Source organism: Puntigrus tetrazona, chromosome 25, assembly GCF_018831695.1.
Source record: "Puntigrus tetrazona isolate hp1 chromosome 25, ASM1883169v1, whole genome shotgun sequence".
NCBI classification, from domain to species: Eukaryota; Metazoa; Chordata; class Actinopteri; order Cypriniformes; family Cyprinidae; genus Puntigrus; species Puntigrus tetrazona.
Genome location: NC_056723.1, coordinates 14,956,865 through 14,981,596, shown reverse-complemented (window position 1 = coordinate 14,981,596; position 24,732 = coordinate 14,956,865). Strand labels below are relative to the sequence as shown.

Below are 24,732 nucleotides of genomic sequence, written 5' to 3'. Positions count from 1 at the left end.
TATGCAAAAGAAGAGAGTATAAAACCTGATCATTTGATTTCCAGAATCCATCCCGCTTTTCTCACCGATGTTGAGAAAGTCTAGTTAAAAAGAAAGTCCATTGTCTTTTGTTTAATAGAAAGTGTCAAACTTTCAACGACTTATTATTTATGATGTTCCACAACCAATACTGCTAAGGTGAGAGGTGAGAAGACAGGACACTAATGGTAGACTTAGGTGTGTTGGGAGGACAAGGTGTTGACTAGTTTGGGTTGATCTTGCGGATGTTTGCCCAGTAATTACCACTCCTGAGCTTCCTTTGAGACTTCTCAGATTACAGATCACAGGCAGGCGTCGGAGTCATGCCTTGACATGTTCACTAGGTCAGATCAGGGATCGTTTGCATAGAGAAACACACACGACCACACTCAACTATGATTCACAATTTCAGACACATTCATTATATTTTCAGACACATTCATTATATTGTAGACTACATAAGCAATAAAAAAATCGGTTTGTTTTGAATACGGATGCATTTAACCACAGGGTACAATAAGTGAGACTGCACTAGTCATAACTTATACTTAGGATAAGGATTTGTTCAAATCCTCAAACTTTAGTATTTAAGTTTGCTGCAGAACTTGATATTTTATTTATGCTTTTCACTTTGAATCATCCACTTTAAACTAATACTGAATTAACATATATAAATCCTGAACCGACAATCGCAACAATGCTCAATCAACAGTTAAATAATGCTGATTTAGTGAATCAATGCAAATCAATCAACACTAAACCCACACAGGCGTTAAATGCTGAATTAACACTGAACTAGACATGAAATCAATAAACACTGGAGCATTGGAATACATGTTAAAACACAGAAGAGCTATTCTTTTGGACATGTTAAAATGACATGGAATCCAGTGGAATCCAACAGGACAGACTGTGTCAACAGTCTTTGAAATGTCAATTGGCCAATCAAATTGAAGATTATCCAGTCTGATTATGTTGCGTGAGTAGAACTTAAACTTCGCTTTTACAACAGTTGTTTATAACAGTTACAACAGCTTATAAAATATTTTGCACTTTTTTTACACTTTAGTATAAGGGCCAATTCTCACCATTAAGCGAGTTGCTTAATTACTTGCTTAATTAGTATGCCTATTATTAACATATTGGATGTTTATTAGTGTTTATAAAGCTCATATTCTGCATGGCCATATTCTACATCCCTAATCCCAATTTATGATCTACCTTATGAACTATTAATAACCAGCAATTATTTGAGTTTTTGAGACAAAGTCATAGTTTATTGTTTTTTAATAGTGATAATTAGACCTTAGCACAAAGTCCGACCAAACTTTTCTATAAATGTTATATTTTTTTTAATGCAAAAACTAATAAAGATTAGTAGACCTGCCTAGAGCTGTTTTTATGGAAAATGTGTGTCAGGTCTTGACCTTGTGACATCCTTGTGTGCATATTTACTAGCAGCTTTGATGCCTAATTTATGGTTAAAATTACTTTTTATTCTAAAAAAAAATTACCCGTCTGACAAAGGAAATGATTTAGGTGTGGTGGAGCTGTTGTCTTCAACCAATTTTCAATACCAGTTCATCCTCATTAGGTAGTATTTATTTATAATTTTTATTTGATTAATTAGGTCTATTTTTTTAGTAATAACAGTGAATGAGCTGGGGATCTTCTTGCTATGAGGCATTTAAAATGCTTAATTTTATAAAATGTTGTTGTTGTTTTTTTCAAATTCATCGAGGTTAAATCTAAACAGCATTTTAAATGATTTTAACGCATAAAAATTCCTTGTAATGAGTTCGAAACCAATTTTTCAGCTCCTCGCATTTAAAAGCACCGCAAGAGGAGATATAGAGGCCATCATGAATATGAACCCTATGTTGACGCCCTGCCAGTCTGTTTCCGACATATTGCTGTGACCTGTTTCGAAAAAAAAAATTGAGCCTCCTTTAAACAGGGTGGGACATGACTGACTGAACTGAGCTTGTCAGGTCTTGTTCCAGAATAAATTACTTTAAAGGCAGAGCGATCTTCTGCGATCCCTGCAAAGAAAAATACACAATTGCGCTAAGATACACTGTCTAGCACGCCCAACGAAAAAGGATGATACAATCCTTCTTTGTTGTGATGAGTACTTTAAAAGGATAAAGTGTACTTTATCATTTGTTGTGAATCACATTTTGACAGGTTCTAAAAAAATCTGATTTTTTTTTCTGAAGAATATATATTAAGTAATATATGCTGTATGCATGTTTGTGTGTGTTTATATATATATATATATATATATATATATATATATATATATATATATATATATATATATATATATATATATAAATAAACTTAAATACAATAAAACTATCAATATCTCAATGATAGTAAGATAACACTGGTCATATTTTAAATACAAGCATGCAATTTGATTGTCTATTTTTGCAATAGAAGCCTACTCAGGGTCGATGTGCCATACTGAAAGAGATATCAAAGGACCTCAGAAGAATCTGTGGAGGACTTGAAAGGGCTTCTTAGCACTTGGTCCTTGATAAGTTGACAGGATGATTTACAAATGGACGAAATTCAATACCGTCACTACTCTTGTAGGTATTCTACATAGACCAGTTCAAGGACATGCCACAGAGTCTTTCAAAGAAGTGACCATTGAAAGAGCCCTAAGGGGACATCTTAAGGTCCGCTGGCATCTCTAATGCTCACATTCTTGAATCTACCACAAAAAGGAGTTTATCAAAGTATGTTTCTGTAATTATATCGCTGCTTGTGTCAGGACTTGGTTCCTGTAGCTCAAACAGTAGTGCAATATTAAGGTTGTGGGTTTGATTTCCAGGTAGCCTGTGAAGAGGTCAAGTAGATCTCATGTAAACAATGCACATGTTTCGGTTAGAAATGTCTTCTAAGCATTGCATATAAACAACAAAACCATCCTTATCCTAAATGCGAGGTTTAATGGAGAAACATCTCCCTAAAGCAGCTTACATTGCACTTATTTTAAGGACAATCCAACTGGAGTAACCTGAGTGCCTTGCTGATAGCTCAAGGATTGCATCTTGCAGGAACCTTCAACCCTTTGTTGACAGCCCAAAACTGAACCCAGTATATCAGGAAGTATTATGTTGTGGGACTTCGGTATGATTTCCTGGGTGTATCCAAATGCAACATGTCAGGACAGGCCCGTGAACTCAACATGTAAGTGAACTTAAGTTATGCAACATAAGTAAGGCTTGATTATAATAACACGGTGATCTAATCAAGAAATGGCATTATTGTTGTTCTGATGGCACTGAGACTATGTGTGCTCTTCTGGGGCCAACAACACTGCCGTGGTTAGCTCCACAGTGATTAGTCACATGATATTTATGGCTCTCCATTGACTCACATATTGTCAGGGTTTGTCATTGTCGTTCGTAAAAGTGTCAGCTAAAATTAATAAATGTAAACTTACTTTGTGAATATTCTACATCTTCCATCTTGGCATTGTCATGTGATGTACGAAATCCATCTCTGTTCCATGACATTTATGAATATGTTGACCATGGCTTTGTGTCTGGATGGGCATATTGGAAGTTGTAGTTGGTTATCTGGAATTTTTGTGTGCTGTTTTATAAAAGCAGCCACTATCTATGTTTATATCACCCTTTTTGATGCGCATTTTGAAGTAATTTGTTATATATGAAAATTATGGTTTATTTTATGATTACAGCTTTTAGTTTCTTATTAGCATGCATACTACTAGAAAATTTGCAATTTAATAGTGCTAATTAAGCACATATTAATGCCTTATTCTACATTACCTTACCTAAACAACTACCTTACTAACTAATAATAAGCAGCAAAGTAAGAATTTATTGAGGGAAAAGTCGTAGTTAATAGTTAACAAGTGTTTAGGCCCATTCACACCAACCACGATACATATAAATATAACTATAAAGACAACGATATTAGCGTCCTCACCAGCAAAACGATATCGTCTGTTTATTCTAAGCTAAGATGTGTCTACCGCTTTAAATTCTCGTGACAGTAGGAAGAATTCTGATTGGCTGTCAACGATTCATCACCCGGAAAAGAATCATTCTGAAAATGCTTCCAACAATATTGTTTCTTTGTGCTTTCATAGTTATTTTTGTGGTGTGGACTCTACTATTCATTAATATTAAAAATTATTTTAAATTCTTAGAACTATATCTTTATAATTATTGTGCTTGGTGTGAACTGGCCTTTACCCATTCTAAAGTGTCACCAAAATTATTATATTCAGTGGCTTCTTCCACTTTTATTTGTGATATTTAATGTCAGTTTATCAGGAAGTTATTGTTTTGTTCTCTTTGTCTCGTCGGATGGAAACGGTGCTTATTCACAAATGTTTTATGTGACATCCCAACGTTGCACACAGGTTAAATTAACAACTTGCTACCGACACAAATGGAAATTGTAACCTCTGGCTTTCTGTACACCACCTCAGACTGTCTTTTGTTGGCTCTGGCTGCACACAGACACATAGCATGGATGTACTTTGAAAAACATGGTACTTTCTGATCCTCTGGCTAATAGGGGGAAAAAACTTTTACCTCTTTTGAGATCGAATACATGGTAAAGTTGTCGAATTAATAAGCAAGAATAAAGGAACTAGTTTTCACCCCTTCGTCTTGTTTCCGTCACATTTCCTCCTTTTTTGCTACATCTCGTCTTCTGTTTAATCCTCCGCTTGCAGTTGTCGTCATGGACAGCTGCATTGGGTACGATAAACAAGACCCTGCCTCCTCAGGCACAGCTGTGGGGGGTGTAGTATGTACAAAAATGTATGTGCTGGGGGCAGGGATGGTGGACTGAGCTTGTGTGTGTTTGTAATACAATCTTATGCTTTTTCCAAGACCTGAGACATGAGCGGATGGCAGCAGAGAGGTGTAAGAAAGGCAAGACTGACCCTGACATTGCCCAGCCTGTTGAAGTTGATCCCCAACCCTCTCCTGGATCCTCTCAGAGCTTCTCTTGGCTCATTAACACTGTCTTTGAATGAGGCTGAAGATTTGACTTGATCGGCTTGAGTCAACGTGCCAGCAAGTAGATGTCTTGCATATCAAAGGTGAAATAACTAATGTAAACTCCAGATGGTGTACACTCATCTAGAACTGGCACTGGCTATCAACATATATGAGGATAAAAAGTGCGCCTGAATGTTACTCTTAATGTAAATTCAATAGAGGTCAGCTAGTAAGTGCTATGAAGAAACTCAAGAGATACACTAGCGTCTTATGATACAGCCATGTTTTGCATCCTTGTTAGTGCCCTCCTTGTCCCTAGTTTGAGTGGAGCAGGCTGCATTGGTGCCGTGACCCAGATGAGCGTAACTGAGTCTAGCAGGTAAGAGCTATGCAGGTAAAACATCACTCCCTTCACCTCAAGAATATTTTTTAGCGTCCACTTCACCGGCTGGTTTTAAATGGTTTGACTAGAACCGGTTTCATTGGTGCCATGACCCAGATGGGGGTGAGTGTAATGGTGGTGCAATAGATAGAGGCTGCTGTCTATAGCATCCTTGTTAGTGTCCATCTCCCATCCTGACTGTGACTGGTTCGAGTTTGCACTGGTGACAAAAATCAGATGGGGTTAAATGTAATTTAGGCCAGCTGGTAAGAGCTCTGCGAGTAAGGTCATATAGTATACACTGATTAATTTCTGTTCAATTTCTGTAAGGTACTGACTCGTGCTGTATGAGTAGATGACATGCAATATAAAGCAAAGCTCATGATTTATGTGCTTGCACTACACCTGGGTTGAAAATCAAAATACTCAGGTTGCACAGATGAAGACAACGTGTACTAAGTGATATCACGCAGTGCCTGAAAACAGTCAAACCCTCTTGCTTGCAAAGGGAGCTTGTCTTGCAAGCTGGGGACTATTTTCCACAGGCTCTCTGTGATAACTCTGCACCTGCTGAGGCCATGGTACGGCAGCAAACTTCCTTGATTATTAGTGTGGAATGAGAGTATAGTTCCTGGTTATATCAGCCTAGAAACTTTTAATTTTCCACTGGTCTGTGCTAATCTATGCTAAAATCTTTATCGCCAGACCCGGAGATCGGCTGAGTGGATTCAAAACTGGTAAAACTCAACTTTTTGACTCTGGGGGAGTTAGAGAATGTGCCTATTTCAAAAAAAAGTGGAGTGTTCCTTTAAGGTTCACCAGAAATGGTCTTCTAGTTGTGTTGGTGTATGTCCTGGATTCCATTGAATATGAGTGGAATATGAACTTATAAACAGCTTAATTTTTCCGGGTTTGATTTTACTACTTACCATGGGAAGGGTACCATTTGTGTTTCCCATGCAGACTCTTATATCAAATAACAGTCTGTTCTTGAAAAATCTCCCATAGGAGGAATTTCATCGTCTGCAGTCTACAGTGATTGTAGCAACAGAACTGCGCCAAACATCCCATTACAGTCTCTTCGGGGAGCTTCACATGGAAAGGAGACATCGTATAATCCCAAAATTCCATCTGAACCGTATTTGATAGCTGTTGAGGTCATATGTATTGCTTTACAGGCATTTCGATTTAACAACCTGCCCAGACCTTCATTCATTTTCATTCACGTTCGTCCCGCCAAAGAATAGAGATAAATAGACAGGCTATTGTATCTCGGATACAATGGAGCACATCCTCTGCGGCCGGACCCTAATGTGCAAATGCCTCCTACGCTTTCACTCTTACAGCCCAACCGAGCCCAAGTTAAACAGTGGCAACATAAATCATGAATTCATAAGAAAAGGCACAGCTGCTCCTAGCACAGGTGCATGACATTCCTGACCACAGAACAGGACAAAGTGTCAGAAGAGGAAATGAGGTAGTGGCTTCCTTTATAATTGCGTGTGGGTGTGAGCACATGTGCGTTCATCTGCGAAATAGACAATTGCTGCCCCAGGTAATAATACATCACCAAAATCTGTGCACAACCGACCTATCATTGCATTTTCTCTGGAGGATCGAGACTAGTCATCACTGATCAAAATCATTATCTGACTTTTTATGTCCCATGAAATTGATCGGGGGGTTTTCTGTGACTGGGTAACACCCAAAGACGCCCGTTCAAGGTTTGCATTACTTAATTCACGAAAACCAGAATACAGAACTGCTGAGTAACGAGAGGTCGAACATATTGAAAAAAGCTTGTGCCAGGGACTTTCCACCCAGAGTCATAATGCATTACTCAAACAACTTGAGCTGGGCTGTAAAAGTGCAAATGTATGTAATTTTACCTCTGAGAGATTTAGTTTTACTTTTTCATTCTCGTTCTCGCTCTCTCTAGCTTTTAGACAGCTGCAGAATATGATACGTTTATGCTGTAGTTTTATAACAGATGTTATTAAAAATTACCACATTTTGTGGAACAGGACAGAGTCACTCAATATGTTTGGACACTTAAGCTATATGCACATGGTTTGAAATTCACAAAAAAAGAAATAATAAAAGTGTGGTCAACATTTACAATGATATTTAGGATGTGGCTACAGTATATACCAGTAAATAAAGTGAGAATTTGTGTTCTTAATATTTACATGTAAATAATACATTATGCCAAATTGTTGTTTTTTATTATACGATACAATAATAATTATTACAATAACAATAAGACATTAAAGTTGATTTGAAATGGATTTGACATTTGTGTCCTCGATATTTTACTAAATGCCTTTTATTAAATACTTATTAAATATGTGTCCTAATTTTCCTAAATATACTAACTATAATGCTTCACAGAAATTTTTATCACAGTAAAAAAGTCTCCACTTTTTATTAAATAAGCTAATGCGATATTTACAATTAAATAATTTAATAAAAAAATCATAAAAATTAATAAGAAATTAAATTAAATTAAATAAAAAACAACAACATAAAAAATAAATGTAATAAAAATTCTTAATAAAAATGTTAGTTGTCCCAATGTTTTATTTATTTTTTTAAACACACAAAATTATTTAGATAGTAATGTGTGGCCAAAATATGTATTTTTTAATAAACACACTTAAAAGCTGCATAAAAACAATTTCACTGATATTTGATCTCACAGGAAGATACTTGTGAAGTCTTTGTCAGTCAATCTTAATTATTAGGCGGCATCTGAGTGTGGCTTTAAATGTTTCAAATGCCTGAAGCCAAACATTCAGGTTATTTATGCACAGACTTGAATACCCACAACGAATTGAAGCGTTGCTGCAAAAAACGGACAGGGCGCATTACAACTAAAAAGGACACAATACCTCTATACATAAACATTTCACTTCTACAATAGAAGGCAGACGTTTCAATGCCACTCTAGGAGTCACATTCTTTCACCCGGTCTCTGATTGGCTGTTTTAACTCGTTCGGTCACAGGTAAAGAATGAAAGGTATGACTCAAGTGAAGACTTCCCCTCAAAATACTTTTACCATATAGGTCTGAAAGACCAAAAAATGATCAAACATGGTAAATACCGACAGTAGCACACAGGGAGGATCCTAAATTAGAAAGACGTATTTATTTTAATCTAGCTGATGAATGAATCGAGCCGTACTTTGAGGACAGCCGTAACAATAACCGAGTAACTATGCCATAATTTAATAAAAATAAAGGGACGCGCTTCTGTTAAAACTTTCTAGTGAGCGTCTATGATTGATTTCAAAGGATTTAAAAGGAGGTAAAGTTTTGTCAAGAGTCAGCGAGCAGTCACATGATTGAGCACTAAACGATGACTTGGGACTGCAGTAATGATTCAGAAGGGTATGTCAGTTTGAAGATCAAACAAGTGACTGGAGGGCGCAGCTTATCTTTTAGATATGGATGAAAGATACATATCCGCTGTAAACCCAACCCTAAGTATACAGCTCTCTGCGGTCTCACCTGCGTGACTGGGAAGCTCCACGCTCAAAAGTGTTTGCTTGAGACACGGACCATTGTGTATCTGCATAATAGTGGCATGAATTATTTGTGCAATGTCATACACACACACACGTTTTGTAAATAAACTCATTTATATATATATATATATATATATATATATATATATATGTGTGTGTGTGTGTTTATTTGCAAAAACCACATTTTTACATTTTATTACATTTTACATGTACATTTTTACATTTTTTGTTTTAATCGCGTTATTTTCATCATTCCATTTTTGAGAATGGTTTCAAAATTAGATAAAAATGTGTTAATGAACTCTTCACACACACACACACACACACACACACACACATATATTGTGCTAATTAAATAAAGTAAAATAAACGTGTTTAATAAAATTGTCTTTATTATATATTTTTAAATCAATGTGAAACAATTCTACATGATTGGTATTTTTTATTAAACACACTTAATAAATAATGCTGATGATAATACAAATAATGACAATAATGATTTGTATTATTAATAATAATGTAATTTTATTCAAACCCTGAGTGTTTTTAAATTAAACTATGTCAGAACTCAATGCCATGACCAGCACAATGCTTATTATTATTGTATAATGTGCGCCTAAAATATTATTTTCAGAAATGCATTTAACTAAAAATCGTAATTGACCTAAAATTGTTAAATTAAATGCTTATGGAAAAGAAAACGCGTCTAGCTGTATTTTTATATCTCATAAAACATTTTAATTAAAATGTGTCCCTTAGTAAAAGCAAAAAGTAAGCTCAAAGCCAAGCTGTATATAGTTGTTATATATATATATATATATATATATATATATATATATATATATATATATATATATATATATATATATATATAATCTCATGTGTTTTTAGAAGTATCAGTGCCATAACAGTCTTATACTGTTCCCATCCACTTTTTCAAAATGAGTCATAACAATAAAACTCAATAAGACGATAGAGGACCTTAAATAGCGATGACATATGCCGGGTTTATGGTCCCGGGTTATAAATGTCTCCATCCATACATCCGCACGCATCCAGACCTCCAGGCCCCGCGAGAAAACACACAGTGAACCTGAGCCCGGAGCCGAGGGGCAAATTAGCCAGACGTATTTCTTGACTGGACGCTGCTCCTTAGATCAGAGTGTCTCTTTGATCCGTAGAGCAGCTGGGGGACGACTTCAAAGCCCAGCCTCCGTGATCTGTAAAGCTGCCTAACTCCACCGAGAGCTCGGCCTTTCTCACTTTACTCCACCGTCACTAAAAACCACGTAACATACAACCAAAGGCGTGTAATGACCACTTACATCTAATGAGAAACATCAATTGGATATAGGAAATGAGTTTTAATGCTGTTGGGACAAATGACATTATTGAGCGGTTTCCTGTGATCACGTGATTTATGGGATCTGGGCTTGATAAGACGGCGGCGTTTATTGTAGTTCGGGTGTAGTTCACGCATTTTATGATCTTATCTGCTCCACACCTGTCCATAAGGGCGGACGCGGCTTTACGGCCGCAATAAAGCATCAAAAGGACCCGAAGGGGGCATCGTCCAGCGCTTGCGTTACTTTTAAGGGCTCGTTCGCGTGTGATGAACGCCGCGGGCGGTGTGGCTCGCGACGCCACGCCGCACAACAGGTCCATTGAGTTTTCATCTGACGCACAATGACGCCTCATTTCTGAATGAACGAGTCACTTCACTACGAGGACTTTCCACTCCCTTAAAAACGGCTGGTTTCCTTTCACAAATAAGCGAGGTGTTGCAACTACACCGCGAAACATCATCACGGCAAAGGCAACAAGCGAAACTTCTGGAATTCTACATCGGCTTTAGTTATGCTGTCGTAAATGTCGCAAAATTACGACACGGGAATGTACAACAGCATTCGTTAATTACTGTATAAACTACGTTTGAGACGGTCACTAAGACGATTAAAGCCATTAAAACGTTTATGTAAATACAAATGGATTTTGAAATGGCTTGTTTGAGAGAAGCGCGCGAGGGAGCCGTCGCGTCAGGAAATGAATCAAATCAAAAGCCGTCACGCGTAAATGAAGCCCAGGCAGAAACTCGGTTTTATGCAAATTTATTTAAATAAATACATACATCGTGAAATAACTTAATACAACATCGGCAGGGGCTGTCTGCAGCGTTCCTTTCGTAAAAAATAAATAAGTGCATTTTACATGTACACGTCCGCAGCCTTGTGGAGGCGCTTGAGAAAGTGATTCAAGGATTCAGTCACATTGAGTGTTTTTCAGGGTTGAAATCGTCGCAGGTTTGTTCCCCAAGACCTTCTCGGACCGGCTCAGTGACAGTCCGGACTCCGAGCACACGGGCTCCTTTCGGACATGCCGACGCGCTTCGCTTTGGTCCGAGCTTCAAGATTCGGTTCGCTGTATCTCTAAACGAATCAAAAAAAAAAAAAAAAAGAGAATTCAGTCATTCAGGTTTTCCTTTGCTAGCTTGGATGTAGGTCTAAATCCTACCAGATACACCAAACAAAGCTCCTTTGTTCAACAGATATCCATATTTCGGCGATAGGCTCTTAAAAATAAAGGTTCCGAAAGGAATTTTGGAATTAGAACTTGAAAAGAATTGCGTGAAGAACATCTAAAGAACCTTTCGCGGAATGAAAAGGTTCCACCTGGTGAATGTTCTTCGACGCCAATGGAAGAACCTTTATTTTTAAGAGTGCAGAAGCAGCTGGTTCATTCTCACCTTGTCAGGCTCGGTTCGGGGAACATCTCAAGGCGCTCTCGCCTTGCATCTCTCCTGCTGCCCCAAAGACGTGTTCTCCGATTCCTGCCGCGTTTTGAAGTCCTGAATGGCTTTTCTGTTCTGAAAGTCGATCAGAGCCATCGTAATCACGGCGTTCCAGCAGTTCTCCTCTCCCGGGCACCTGAAGTCAATCTCCTTATTGTCCGTGGTCACGATCGTGAAGTACACGAACTTCCCGGTGCGCTCCACGCAGTCCACCTTCTTGATGGCCTGCAGCTTGAGCTCTTTGCTCTTGTTCTTCTTCTGGCTGTCCGTGTAGATGTTCAGGCTGTCCGTGGTGAGGACGCAGGTCTTCCTCTTCCAGAACTGGAGGAGGCTGTCGCTCCTCTTCTCCAGCTCTCCTTCCTTCAGGACGTGGGAGATCTCGTAGCCCGTCATTGCCGTGGCGCTTTTGGCAACGCTCGGGTCGCGGACGAGGAGACAGGAGTACGAATGGCCCAGAGCTGCGTATAATCTCCGCTGAAGCCGCCGACCGACGCTGTGCTTCTTCATGCGTGCGTAAAATCCAGGCAGACGCGAGTGAGATGCGGCGGAGACCGGCCCCGGATTTAGGAGCGCGTGCGCCCGTCCTCGTGACGTCACGACAACTGTTGCCCGAGCGTGAACGGAGGCGCGTGGGCGGCCGCGACCCGGAGAAAACTCTACGGCTCGAAACATGCCCGAACTCAGATTCTCATGCGGTCGGAAGGATTTACGAAGAATCCGAATCGATCACAAAAACTTCAGCGTTCTACAGTAAAGAATAGAATAGAATAATAACGTAGCTTACGGTCATTTGTAGGCGATTTTTAAAATATAATCAATAGTTATTTCATTATTATTTATTTTAATTATTTATTAATGTAATAGAATTGCTGTTATATTAGTAAATGCAATATAATTTAGTAATATAATTGTACATATGTTTAAAAAAATAATGCATTCATTTTATAATATTATTATTATAATTTTAATTAAAATAATAAAATAACATATTTAATTAGCATTGTAACACACATGCATGCATATATATATATATATATATATATATATATATATATATATATATATATATATATATATACACACACAACACTTAGCGCACAACCATGACATAAAAATCTAGAAAAAATTATCAATTACTCTGAATTATTATTTTAATTAAAATAATAAATGCATTTACAAAGTCGCTTTTAGCATACAAGGGACTTCTCAAACTCCTTTTCTTTCAGATATCACAGACGGTGCTGTGACACACAGCATAACCTATCTTTTGAAAACATTTCAATCGCTATATTAATTTTAAATTAATAACCAACTATTTAAAGAAAGCATTTACTTGAAACTGATATAAAAGTAAAGAAAGCGCAAAAGCATTTTTTTCTCATTAAAGACCGTGAAATAGATTTGCACAACTGTGATAAGTCAAAAACAAGAAAACAGATTTTCTGTAATATAAATATTCATATCTAAAATAGATAGATAGATAGATAGATAGATAGATAGATAGATAGATAGTATCATGACCTGATTTCAATAATGACTCACATTCTCTAAGTAAGTCAGAATATTTAAATTTTGTTTTATTACTGTCTCCTGTACAGCATGTGGGTGTAAAGCAAGCATTGCTTCACATCCCGATGGTTATAAAGATGTATAATATGAGCTTACATGTGTATGGAGAGGATTTATGGGTGTGATGCATTATGAGCTTTTACAACTATTCCTCAAACAAAGGCTTGAGTAACTTATTAATGAAGTAATGTAAAGTATGACTGCATAAAGTCGTTTTCTTCCTACACTTTTGCTCTTTTAAAGCAGCAGTTCCACAATCCAGCCCAATCCTATCAAAGATCCTTTGAGGAACCATCCTACCCTTTCCTTTCATTTCCACTCCCCGTCAGTGGGCTGTATTATGGTTACAGCCAGTGTGTGTGTGTGTGTGTGTGTGTGTGTGTGTCGTCATAAAGAAACGAGGCATGTCTGCCGGATGACTCACGTCGGTCCCGTTGATTCCCGAGGGAGGAGTCCTTCCAAACAAGGAGTGTTGGGATTTTGCCACCTCATTCTAGCTCCGGCCGGAGGTCACTTCTGATCCCATCTCAGCCTATAGCGCGATCGATCATTTCGGATGCGGGAAAGCGCTTTGTCTCTATTTGGCGCGAAGGTGGGCGTATTTTTGATTCCCGGCAGTGAGCTCATTATCAGTAGGAAGTCGTATCAAGGTTTTGGGACATCGGTGGATCTGAGAAAGGAAGTTTAGACTGCTTTGTAAGCTGGATTTTTCGGGTGATTTCCAATCGAACGTGGGAGGGATTTTTGTTTTGCGGCCTTGTAGAATTATTTGGACTTTATACAGAACTAATCGTGTCTGTTCAAGCCCGGTTCACGGCTGCCCTGTTTATGAATAACTACAACGATGTGATTCATACCGTAATCAGCCTCCACCTTCACTTCACAAAAGCTTCTTGAGTTTAATAGATCAAATGTTGCATAACTGTGTCACTGCATGGGAGAAAAGAATCTAGTTTAATACGGTAATATGGCATTTTAGACATTAGTTAGGGAATATTCATTTCCTTCGATTAAAATCTTCATGGACGAGAAGCGATTCATGAAAAAGCACATCATGTTAAGTATGTAAAAATGTGTATTTTTACACGCCTACACTGAAAATATGGACATAGCAGGTTTTGAAATGATAAAATGAATCATGTTAATCCAACACAATTCATTTATATTTCTGTTATGGATGTTTTGATCAAGAAAAGATTTTATTTGTTCAAACTGAGTGTTGAATGTAGATTTTTCTCTCGTGTTGAAACTAACCTAATCGAAATCTGGACTCAATACAGAGGATAGTCGTGAAATGTATATAAAATATTTTAAATATAAATTTATATATATATATATATATATATATATATATATATATATATATATATATATATAAATATATTAAATATTACACTATTCATATATACAAACATATTACAATATTTTTATTTTTATAATATATTTATATAGCATAATTTATACAATATAATTTATTTTTAGGTCCAGTACAGCATAACACCACCATACTATTAAAACTGTATCCACTGATTGAAATAAAGATTAATGAAATAAGTTAATAATAATTAAAATAAAAATCATAAAAATCTAATTTTAAATAAAAATTATAACTGAAGTAAAAATGTAAAAGTTTCATTTAACAGAGTATAGATATATAAATAATAAAAAGCAACGCTAAAAAAATAAATAAATCCAAAATAGATTATTTAAAATGTTTTTTGAATTTTCTGTATGAGCAAAACATCACTTCAAGAAAATTCCAATTAAATATTTTGGCAAATGAGACTAAAACTTTTAAAATGAAAATAATTACTTTAATGAAATGGACTTTATATCAGATTAAAATGATATTTATTACGATGTAACCATCTGACGCGCCATTTTTCCGTTAAAAGAACCTATTTGAAATTTCTCGCCAGGCCGATTAGGTTGAACCCAGTTCTGAGACGGTGTTATTTGTGAAAGAAAGGCCTGAGCACCACAGTGCCACAACAACACTGCAGCTGTTACCTGACGCTTCTCAAGCAGGATTCCTCGCCTGTCAAAGCCCTATCTCTGTCAAGAGCTCTCCTCTCCAATTGTTTGGGGCAACTATTTTTGGCATCTTGATCTCCAGGCTTGATCTCTCACAAAAAAGCTTCAGCTCTTTCCTCTCGCTCATAACGTCGAGCCTCCTCTCGGGCAGAACATACAGCGTTGAGTCCTGGGTTATTTGAAGCATTGTTCAGATAAGCCAGGTCTGACGAAGCCAGAGCAAGTGCAGCCGTATCGTGGAAAAAGAACAAATGGCATAAACGTCCAAGGGAGGTATGAGAAACTATTGTGAAACAATGCACAGGGATGAGAAGTGCTGACACACGCGAGTCAAGAAGCCAAGTGCCATAACAAAGCCGGATAGCTCTTAATATAAACCTAACTCCATGCACGACTCCAGAAACAAGTCGCTGGGCCATCGTGAAAAATACAGAAAATGCCTGAATAAACGATAATCGTAAACTGTTTGTGTTGGGCTTTGATTCTTCACTGTTTCTCTTTTACCACTTGCATGTCGGTTGTCAGTGTGTTAAAGGTACAAAACAGATAGCAACAGCATTTGCGTTGTTGATTTTGCTGGTTAACATACACATTTTCTTGTTTGTAAATTACGGTTTTATACTGTAAAATTTACAGTTTTTTTTGCATTTTCTACTAAATTATTCTGGCAACCACAGCTGACGATTTTTTTGTACATTGTGAAGAAGTATTGGTTGAACCTACTGAACGAATACGCCTTTTATTTCAACAAATTCATCATTTATGAATGAACTCGAGTAAATGAGGCATCTTGATCTTGGACAAGAATCTACAGTGGACTAAACGAGAGCAGGCAATCTCTTTATTATAGCTCAGCTCACTATTCAAATTATGTAATAACATTTTTTTTATTCGTTTAATGATATATTTTTTTGTTTTTGTTATGCTGAGTAGCATATCTGCTTAATAAAGAATACATTTGTGTCATTGAGCACTATTACAGAACTTTTGAAAACTTGTTGAGGTTGTGAATGGCACGCCTCAAAGACAAATCTTTCCGGTGAAAGGTTTAGTGATTCAATGACTCAACAAAGACTCTCGTCACTAGCAGATTTAGGTAAGTTAAGTAAAAAAGTAGTCCACTACAAATGACTAATTGCTTTAAAACTGTAATTTGATTACATTTGATTACAGTCTCTTCACTTTTACCTGGGAAAACCAAAATTGCTTCAATTGTTAATCTGAATCTGTAATACACTACACTATTACCATTTTCGAATTTGCATCTATGCATGGCATCGATTTCAGAAAACCAGTTCAATAAAAACGTAATTTATCGTAATGCAGAGCGAAAAAAGAAAATGTCTTCATTTGCAGCCAAGCGTTAACACACTTCAAGAATGCTTAAAGACTTCAGCATGAATCAGATAAACCCTGCTACACCCTACACAAAACCTCATTCATTTCATTCACACTCACTGTAACGTTCAGAAAGATTTATGGGCGTGCCTCAGTGTCCTGAGCAAAATATGACTACCATTTTTCTCGCAATCTATCATTTTTCATACGTTGAAAAGCAATGACATTGCCGAACGGTTAAATAAACATGGATTGGTGAAAAAGGATCTAAACTGGTATTTTCATTTGATTTCCAAGTGAGAGTGATTTATGGAGTAGATTGTAGAAGACATTTAATCACTGGTTAAAGCCTGTTCCTCAAGTTTTATTGTAAGTTGCTTTGTATAGAGCATGTCGAGCAAGTAATGCTGCTCTATTGTTTTAATAAGAGCACTTAACATTTCCATGAATTAATTAACAATACCGACTGACTCAACATTTATATCTTAAGATTACTGAAGTCATTCCAGCTTCAGTGTGTGCAGATATTATGTAAGGCTATTTAATGGTATTTGTAAATTCAATATATTTATTAAGATTGGGATGATTCACCCCATAAACAAAAGTGTTTATCATTTATTTACCTTCAATGTAGATAATATAGCTAAAATTTAAGTGTCCCCAACTAAACTTATAAACTAAAAGATATATTGAGGGTGAATATTGTCCAGTGGCTTGGAATATGGTTCCCGTGGCTTTGTCCCGATGGCTGTCTAGGAGACAAGGTCTTTACTGGGGATCTGTCTCCTGGTCTCCACTGACATTCAGGGATGTAGAGGTCATCTCTAGTTCCTGATCCACCATTTGGCGGGATACAGACTGGATCTGGTGTGGCTAAAGAGACCTCGGAATAAGACAGAGAGAGACTAATACTAGCATAGCTTCCATTATTCCTACCACGGACAAATACATTATGTGTTATGGGGAAGTTAAGGCGCCCTAACAATGGTTTAACAGATTTGAATTTTAGAAATGTGTAATCCAGGTTACTCACCCTCATGTGCGTTTCTAAACTCAAAATCTCAAAGATATTTTTAATGAAATCTGAGAGCCATCTGATTCTCCAAAGACAGCAACACAACTGAAATGATCTCAGATCCAGAAATATTGTAAATATAGTAAATACATCAGTAAAACAGTAAAATACATCAGTGGCTCAGTTTTTCAATGCTAGAAAATACTTGTTTTTGTTTAGCCAAAATAACAATTTACACAAATTCTCCCGAGTTATGTCTTCTGCCATTCTGGAGAGTATTGCAACACATATGCATGCCTTATAATAAGGGTTTGGAACAACTTGAAGGTGAGTAATTAATGACAGAATTTTCATTTTGGGGTGAACTAACTTTAAACTGACAGAGTGTGTCTGCCTCCTGAACAGTGTTAGGAGACTGTTCCCAAGGTTGGGCACTAAATAGAAAAAGAATCTGCTGCCTGCAGTTGATATTGATATGCAAGGTATTATCAAATCTCCAGAGTTTTAAGAAAACAGTGGACGTGGAGGACTATAATCTGTATAGGACCCGTATAGGACTCAAGTACTGAGGTGCCATTCAGGGCTTTTAAATTTTAAATGTTTATTAGGGATCCAGTGCAGTGCTGGCAGAACTGGGCTTATTGTTCATACTTTTGGTTCTAGTAAGAACTCTAGCTGCTGCATATTGAAGTTTGTTTAAACATGCAGAACAATTTGACTTTTCTGCATTTGATTAGAGGCATTTTTATGGAAAAATATCCAAAGAATCTTTCTTCACAGTAAATAGCCTTTTGTGCCATTGGAAGATTCTGTGGATGTTAAAGAGTCTACATTGAACAACAAGATGACAATAAAGAACCTTCATTAAGACTGTATTGACAAAAAAGTGCCTAAATTGGCCAGCACATTGTAAACTGTCGTGAATCAATCTCAATATGTCATACAGCAGTGGGGACCTTCTTTAGCTTATGGGCCCTGAGTTTAATTCCAGGTAAGCCTCTGCATTAATGTAGCCCTGGATGGAGACCAAACAGCTCTAGAAATAATCAGACAGAATTTTGCAGAGTTTAAATCTGTGAAACATACTGTACACAGTAGTAACATATTTTTATACCCAGTGATGGTAACTGTCAGCAGAGATAAAACGGCGTCATCCGAGGCAGCTGTGTGCAAGTTAATACGATGGGATGTGGATTTACGTACCAGAACTACCAGATGGAGACAATATGAGTAACTGGTATATCATTTTCCATAACAGAGATCTTAATAGAACTTCTTCATTGCTTTCTGTATTACAGTGCAGTCATTTAGTGTAGTTGGCTTATATGGTGCCGTCTTGAATTATCAGACATCTACATGTTACAATAAGGCATTTATTTTAAGACTGCCCATCCAAGACAAAACACAAATCTCTCTCTTCTGTTGAGTTCTAAGGATCGGTTGTTTCCGCTATGGGACATTAAAGGACCTCTACACAAGAGTTTCTGTGGTTTCAGTGAGGGCTGGTCAAGCAAACTGGCAGCCATAAAAAGGCAAAGGGAGTATGACTACAAGGGAAGCTGGGGAAGAATGTGGTCACTGTCAAGTGTGACTGCAGGGAAGGATTTAGGACCTGAAGACTTGAAGCTCTTGAGTTTTGGGGTGAAGTGGTGTTAATCCACTGAGGACAAACACATTAACTTCAACGACAAACAAAAGGTCTGTTCTAGGTCTAGGTCTGTTCAAGGTTTTCATTGAAAGGGCACACACTGGAGATCCAATATAATACGCAAAATAATAAACCTTGTTACCACATAACACAAAATGTAATTCCATAATACCGGGAACAATTTTTCGTGGAATTTGCTAGAAGTAACTTAATTTGGATGAACAAGTTAAAATAATATAAAGATATTAAAATCAACCCTGTAACCACTTCATATTTTCATCATTTGTAATTTGTCACCCAGGATGTAATATAGTTACAAGTATTAAAATCAACCTTGTTATCGCATAAATTCTATAAAACTGGTAACATAATTTGGATAAACAAGTGGCTACAGTAATTTAACAACATTGAAATCAACCATTACCGTGTTATCCCCTCCCTTTTTTGTAAAATTACCACACAAAGAAATTAACGAACATCTGCTTTTAAACAGATGTTTCTAAATTCAACCCCATGAAATCAAGCTCAATCTGCAGTTTTGAAGGCAACTCCTTGTACCAAAAAGTTATATCACATTATTTAAGATATAACTCTCTGTTTTGTGCCCTATTTGTGAAGGTGCCACATACAGTGAAAGTAACATTATAATTTGAGAGAAATTGAATATTATGTAAAAATATTTAATTGAGAATGAAAGGGTGTTTTCATGTATGCGACAGGAGGGAGCCGAGACCACAATGGACGCGACATTTGAAACTGTGGGGGTGTTAGAAGTTTCTCAGAGACCGCAGAACACACTGGATAACAGATTCTTTGTTCTGTCTTCATATGCATTTGTTCAGTGTTGCACTATAATTTGTGGCTGTAAACAATTGACGGTACATGTTCTGTAGTGCAAAGTTCATTGAGTTTTTTGTTGCTGTGTGCTAAAAACTTGTACAACCCTTTCCCATCCAACTTTTTCTCGCCCTTTTCTAAATTCTATGGATATAGCTTCTGGTCTCATCCAGACAAAACGATTCATTCTGCTGCTTGATATTGAACATTTTTGTGTGCCGTTATGTTATTTTAATGTTTGATCTTAGACACACTTCGTTTATATAGTGCAAACAGTTTTACCGCTTACTGCACATCGTTATTTTTGTCAGTTATCTATAGCTTCTAACGGAACCAGAAGCCTCGCCATAGACTTACTTCCGGTTCAGAAAAATATGGATACGACAAGCCATAAAAATCAACATTATTACCCCATAAAAGTGTACAGTGGCATTTTTTATTGTTTTGGACTTTATACTGACACCTATTGTGTGGAGGAAGCATCATATAAACTACATAAATATGGCATTTTCTAAAAATTAAAAGTATTAGGCAGATCCCAACATGGCCATGACCATGAAGGTGGCCGCTTATGTAAAATAAACAGCTTTTTATCTTTCTGAAAGGATTCTAAATCTTCATCAAATGTGGGTTTACAAATTTGAAGTAATTGCATCTTAATTAGACATCCTTATGTCTGCATATCACAATCGTGAGAAGTTTTTCTGACCACTTTCATGCCCGTAAGCTTCGTGCAAACTAGAATGACAATAATGCGATTCCATCCGTGCCATGATGATAAAAAGCAGGAGACAAATTCTCTTCATTCCACTCTGAAGTATAGCAAGATTTTTTGAGATAATTTTCAACTACATCCCCGAACTCACGAAGGTGAGTTGCAAAGGTGGAATGATCCCACACAGAAGCGATCCGGCTTTCTGGAATCTGAACCAGCTGGGATTACTACACTTGAGAGTACTAAGAGAATGCCGGCAAGCATTTCGCACAAAGCAGCCTCACATTGGTGAAGTAGTCCTCAGTGTTGGGATTCCTCACATAGCTGATGCACTTTCTGGAATCTGGTTTGGTGGGGTTCAAGCCCCGCTCTAATTTCCACCTAATTATGCTCGCATACATAATAGCCTTCCACGGTCATTTCAAGCATTATATTTCTCTTAAAACAGGCCAGAATAAAATGTAATGAGATCAATGAGGTGTGGGAAATAGAGAAGTCACGCTTCAGCAGAACTTCCAGATGTTTTTACGTGTACTGAACGAAACCTGATGCCATCGTCTGAAGTGCTGTAATTGGCATTGATATTATCCTTCAGCTTTATCATCAGGCGAGCAGCATCAGATTTCACAAAAAGAAGAGCAAGACTTTTTACACCACAACATTTGCTATTAGAATCTTTTTGTCTATTTTGTACAAATGGAAACAATGCCATGCTGAGAAACCAAAGAAGTTCCAGATAAGGCTATCGCTCGCATTAAGGCAGTTCAAACGGAGAGTAACCTGCAATGGCTTTAAGATCTGTTCGTTATCATTCCCAATACTGATGCACCTCTGTGCATGAATGCAATGCCAACTGACATACAACCATGGCGTAAATAAAATACGATTGAAATCCTGGGCTGTCAACGCGGCATGGGTATGGATATGCGCTTACGCCACAAACAGGGATGAGGGGAATTCATGACGCCCAACCCTGGAGATCGAATCAGAAATATCCCATTACCGCAATCCACATCGTCCGCTACCAATGAGCCGGACGATCCGCATCAAAACACTTTCGGAACTACATCATAACAGCTATGCATCGGAGATCAAGCCATGTCCGATTCGCGAAGACAGCAGGTTCGGCTTTGTTGGCAAAAGAAACCCTGAGTAATGCTACACTGGACGACGCCTGGGAGCTCGTGATCGCCTGGGGAGTGTCCAAAACCTGCCAGGTTGCAAAAATGGCCACGTGTTGCATATGGACGCTAAGAATTCAAAACACGCAGTGGCAACTTCTGGCTAGACCTCTCTGCATACTCAGCTCTAATGTCAAATATAGAAAATAAAAGAAAACTCAGCACGCCTTTACATCGCTATCCGCTTTGAGGTTGGCGCTTTGAGCCGCCAAATCACACGACTTATGAATGAGAACACTGAGGTCACCCCAAAAGTAAACAGTAGAGAAATAAACAAACAAACAAACATGCATTTCCTAAACAGCGCTCTTGTTCCTATTGCATTAGTGTATGCGAGCCCACGGTGAAATGGGGAGGCCTGCGCCCATCGCCGCATTCATTTGCCTGACGGATAGCCGAGTTGTGCCGTGGCTATCTGCCTCGTCGGTCTTACTGCTGTTTGAAACACTTTGCAGGAGGAGGGTCTTTCTGGCAGTACAACGAGGTAGAGATAAAACACAAAAAGGTGTATTAGTAATATTATTTCAGGCATTGTGCAACAGGTAGCAAATGATTGCCTGACGTATGGTTTGGTTTATAAATGCATGCTTTGGTAAAAGGAAGTGTGTAATTTCTGCATTAACCCTAATAGCGCAGTTACTATTATTTTCGAACAGGCTTGGCCCACTTCCCATCTGTCATTGGTTGCAATTAGCCTTAAATTATAAATCCTACTTACAGGGCTGGCATTAGTACCTGTCACTTTTTTAGTAGCGCTGGTTCCAGGAAGAAATCGCTCTAGTATCAATAAATCTTTTATTATTGTAAAAATGGTAAAACACCATTTTTACTCCAGAACCTACCCAACTACTGCACACACGATCAAGACAGGAAATTGATATGTCTCACCACTTAATATTAAAATCATTACACACTTCCACCTATAAAGTGTTGTTAGTGAGTGGGAGTTCTGTGTTTAGTCTGTCATGTCATCTTCACACTTTCACTTGTTTGTCAGATCCTGGTTGATCCGCTGTGATTTTTTCCATGCTGCACTTTTGGCTTTTAAAATACTTCACCATAGTAAACACTCTCTAGTAGTATTGAGCGCCTGCCATCTAAGTTCAGATTTGCTAGTTTGGCAACATTAAATACTTTCTGTATTTATCAGCCAAAAAAGATAAAAAGACATTTATTTTACTTGGAAGTTACATTTATAAGTATTACTTATTTGCATTACTATTTCATAAGTTAATTATGCGTAATTTATTACATAATAAAAGCCCTGCATCTCTAAGACATCCCTTTAATAGCTACTCATGTTACAGAACTGATGTTAACTCAATTGCCGAAGTTATTCTGCAGGTGACTTTTTTTCAGCCCTTCCTGCCCAAGTCCTAACCATTTTGAGAATCTGTAGGCAGAGCATCAAATTTGAAATGATTTTACTGGAATCGCAAGTATAAAATCGTGAAACATTTAAGCTACCACAAGTTATTGTAAGTCAATGTTATTAGCTGCGTGAATTCTGGGCAGATTCTACGCCACGTCCCGTTGTTTTAAACTATGCTGTACGCTTATCATGGCAAGTGTTCTTTCAGTATCTATACGCGAACAAAATAGTTAATGCTGTTTCATGCACTTTAATAAACCTTCGTGTGAAAGTGACACAAGAGCGAAACAGAGGAAAAAAGGCTAAAACAATGAAGGGAGGCGTGATCGGAATAGATATTTATTGAAACAGCGCCACATCCCTTCTGTGTGTCTCTTACTCTAGAAATGTGATGAAGTGAGAAATGAATTATGCCTGTAAAAGGAAGGGGCAAAACACAGGTCGAATAGTAGGTGCGGTGCAGATCACGGCTACAAAGTTAATGCTTTCGATCCAGACCAACTCAATCAAACCCACATCCTCAATAAAGATCTACTCAATGCAGCAGATTAAGAGACGACTGTGTTTGTACATAAAATACACAGCAACCAGTAAGCTGTGCACTGCATACTAATTTGTTGCTCTATATAATCATATAAATATACAGAATAATACAGTAAGCAGCATACAGCATCCACCAGTATGCAGAACCTCTCAAATTTGTGATGAATTTGATTGAAATATTTAGAAAAAAGTATAACCCCAGCTAATTACATGCTGCTTTTTTTTAGAATAATTGATAGTTTGACAAATGCTTCACCGTAGGATCAAAATCTCCTCATCCTTCTTCTTCTTTCACCTTCTCTGGCCATCCAGATCCTGAATGACAAACAATCATCTGCTGTCACACTGCAATTGCCGTAAATGTTGGAGCATTATGAAATGATCAGGGTCCATTAAAAGATTCCCACCTCCTCCTCTCCTCCCTCTTCAAGATCCTCCTCGTACTGCAAAACAGCATAAAATTACACATCAATGTGATGTTTATTTACAAGAGGGTCTGGGCAACACATTAAGCATTTACAATATCTTCAGTGTTATTATTCTAAATTAAACAACCCACATAGATTTTTACGCTTTTTTTATTGTCCACAATTTTAAAAAAAAAATAGTAAAAATCTAGTAAAATTGACTCTGTTGTAGGGAGTCTTAACACAAAATTGTATCTATTAAAAATACTTTTTTTATTTCAATTAAAGCTTCAATGCAAAGCACACAAAGTATATTAAACATTTCAGATCAGTTTAACTATAGTCAGTCAGAGAGATTTTTTC

At 37.4% G+C, this 24,732-nt stretch overlaps 2 protein-coding genes across 2 annotated transcripts in view; one reads left to right on the top strand and one right to left on the bottom strand.

Annotated features, from left to right (window-relative positions):
- ptprjb.2 (protein tyrosine phosphatase receptor type Jb, tandem duplicate 2) overlaps positions 1 to 24,732 on the top strand; it is a 69,539-nt gene that overhangs the window by 41,397 nt on the left and 3,410 nt on the right. The gene's annotated exons all lie outside the window — the stretch shown is intronic.
- Positions 11,015 to 12,258, bottom strand: LOC122330580 (pleckstrin homology-like domain family A member 2). The gene is made up of 2 exons (XM_043227722.1): positions 11,666 to 12,258; positions 11,015 to 11,348 (listed from the first exon to the last, which is right to left on the bottom strand). Exon 1 carries the CDS (start codon positions 12,215 to 12,217, stop codon positions 11,693 to 11,695), a length of 525 nt encoding a protein of 174 aa, XP_043083657.1. The 5' UTR covers positions 12,218 to 12,258; the 3' UTR covers positions 11,015 to 11,348; positions 11,666 to 11,692.

Coding starts and splice junctions, on each gene's coding strand:
- LOC122330580 (XM_043227722.1), bottom strand. CDS start 12,217: ATGAAGAAGCACAGCGTCGGTCGGCGGCTTCAGCGGAGATTATACGCA.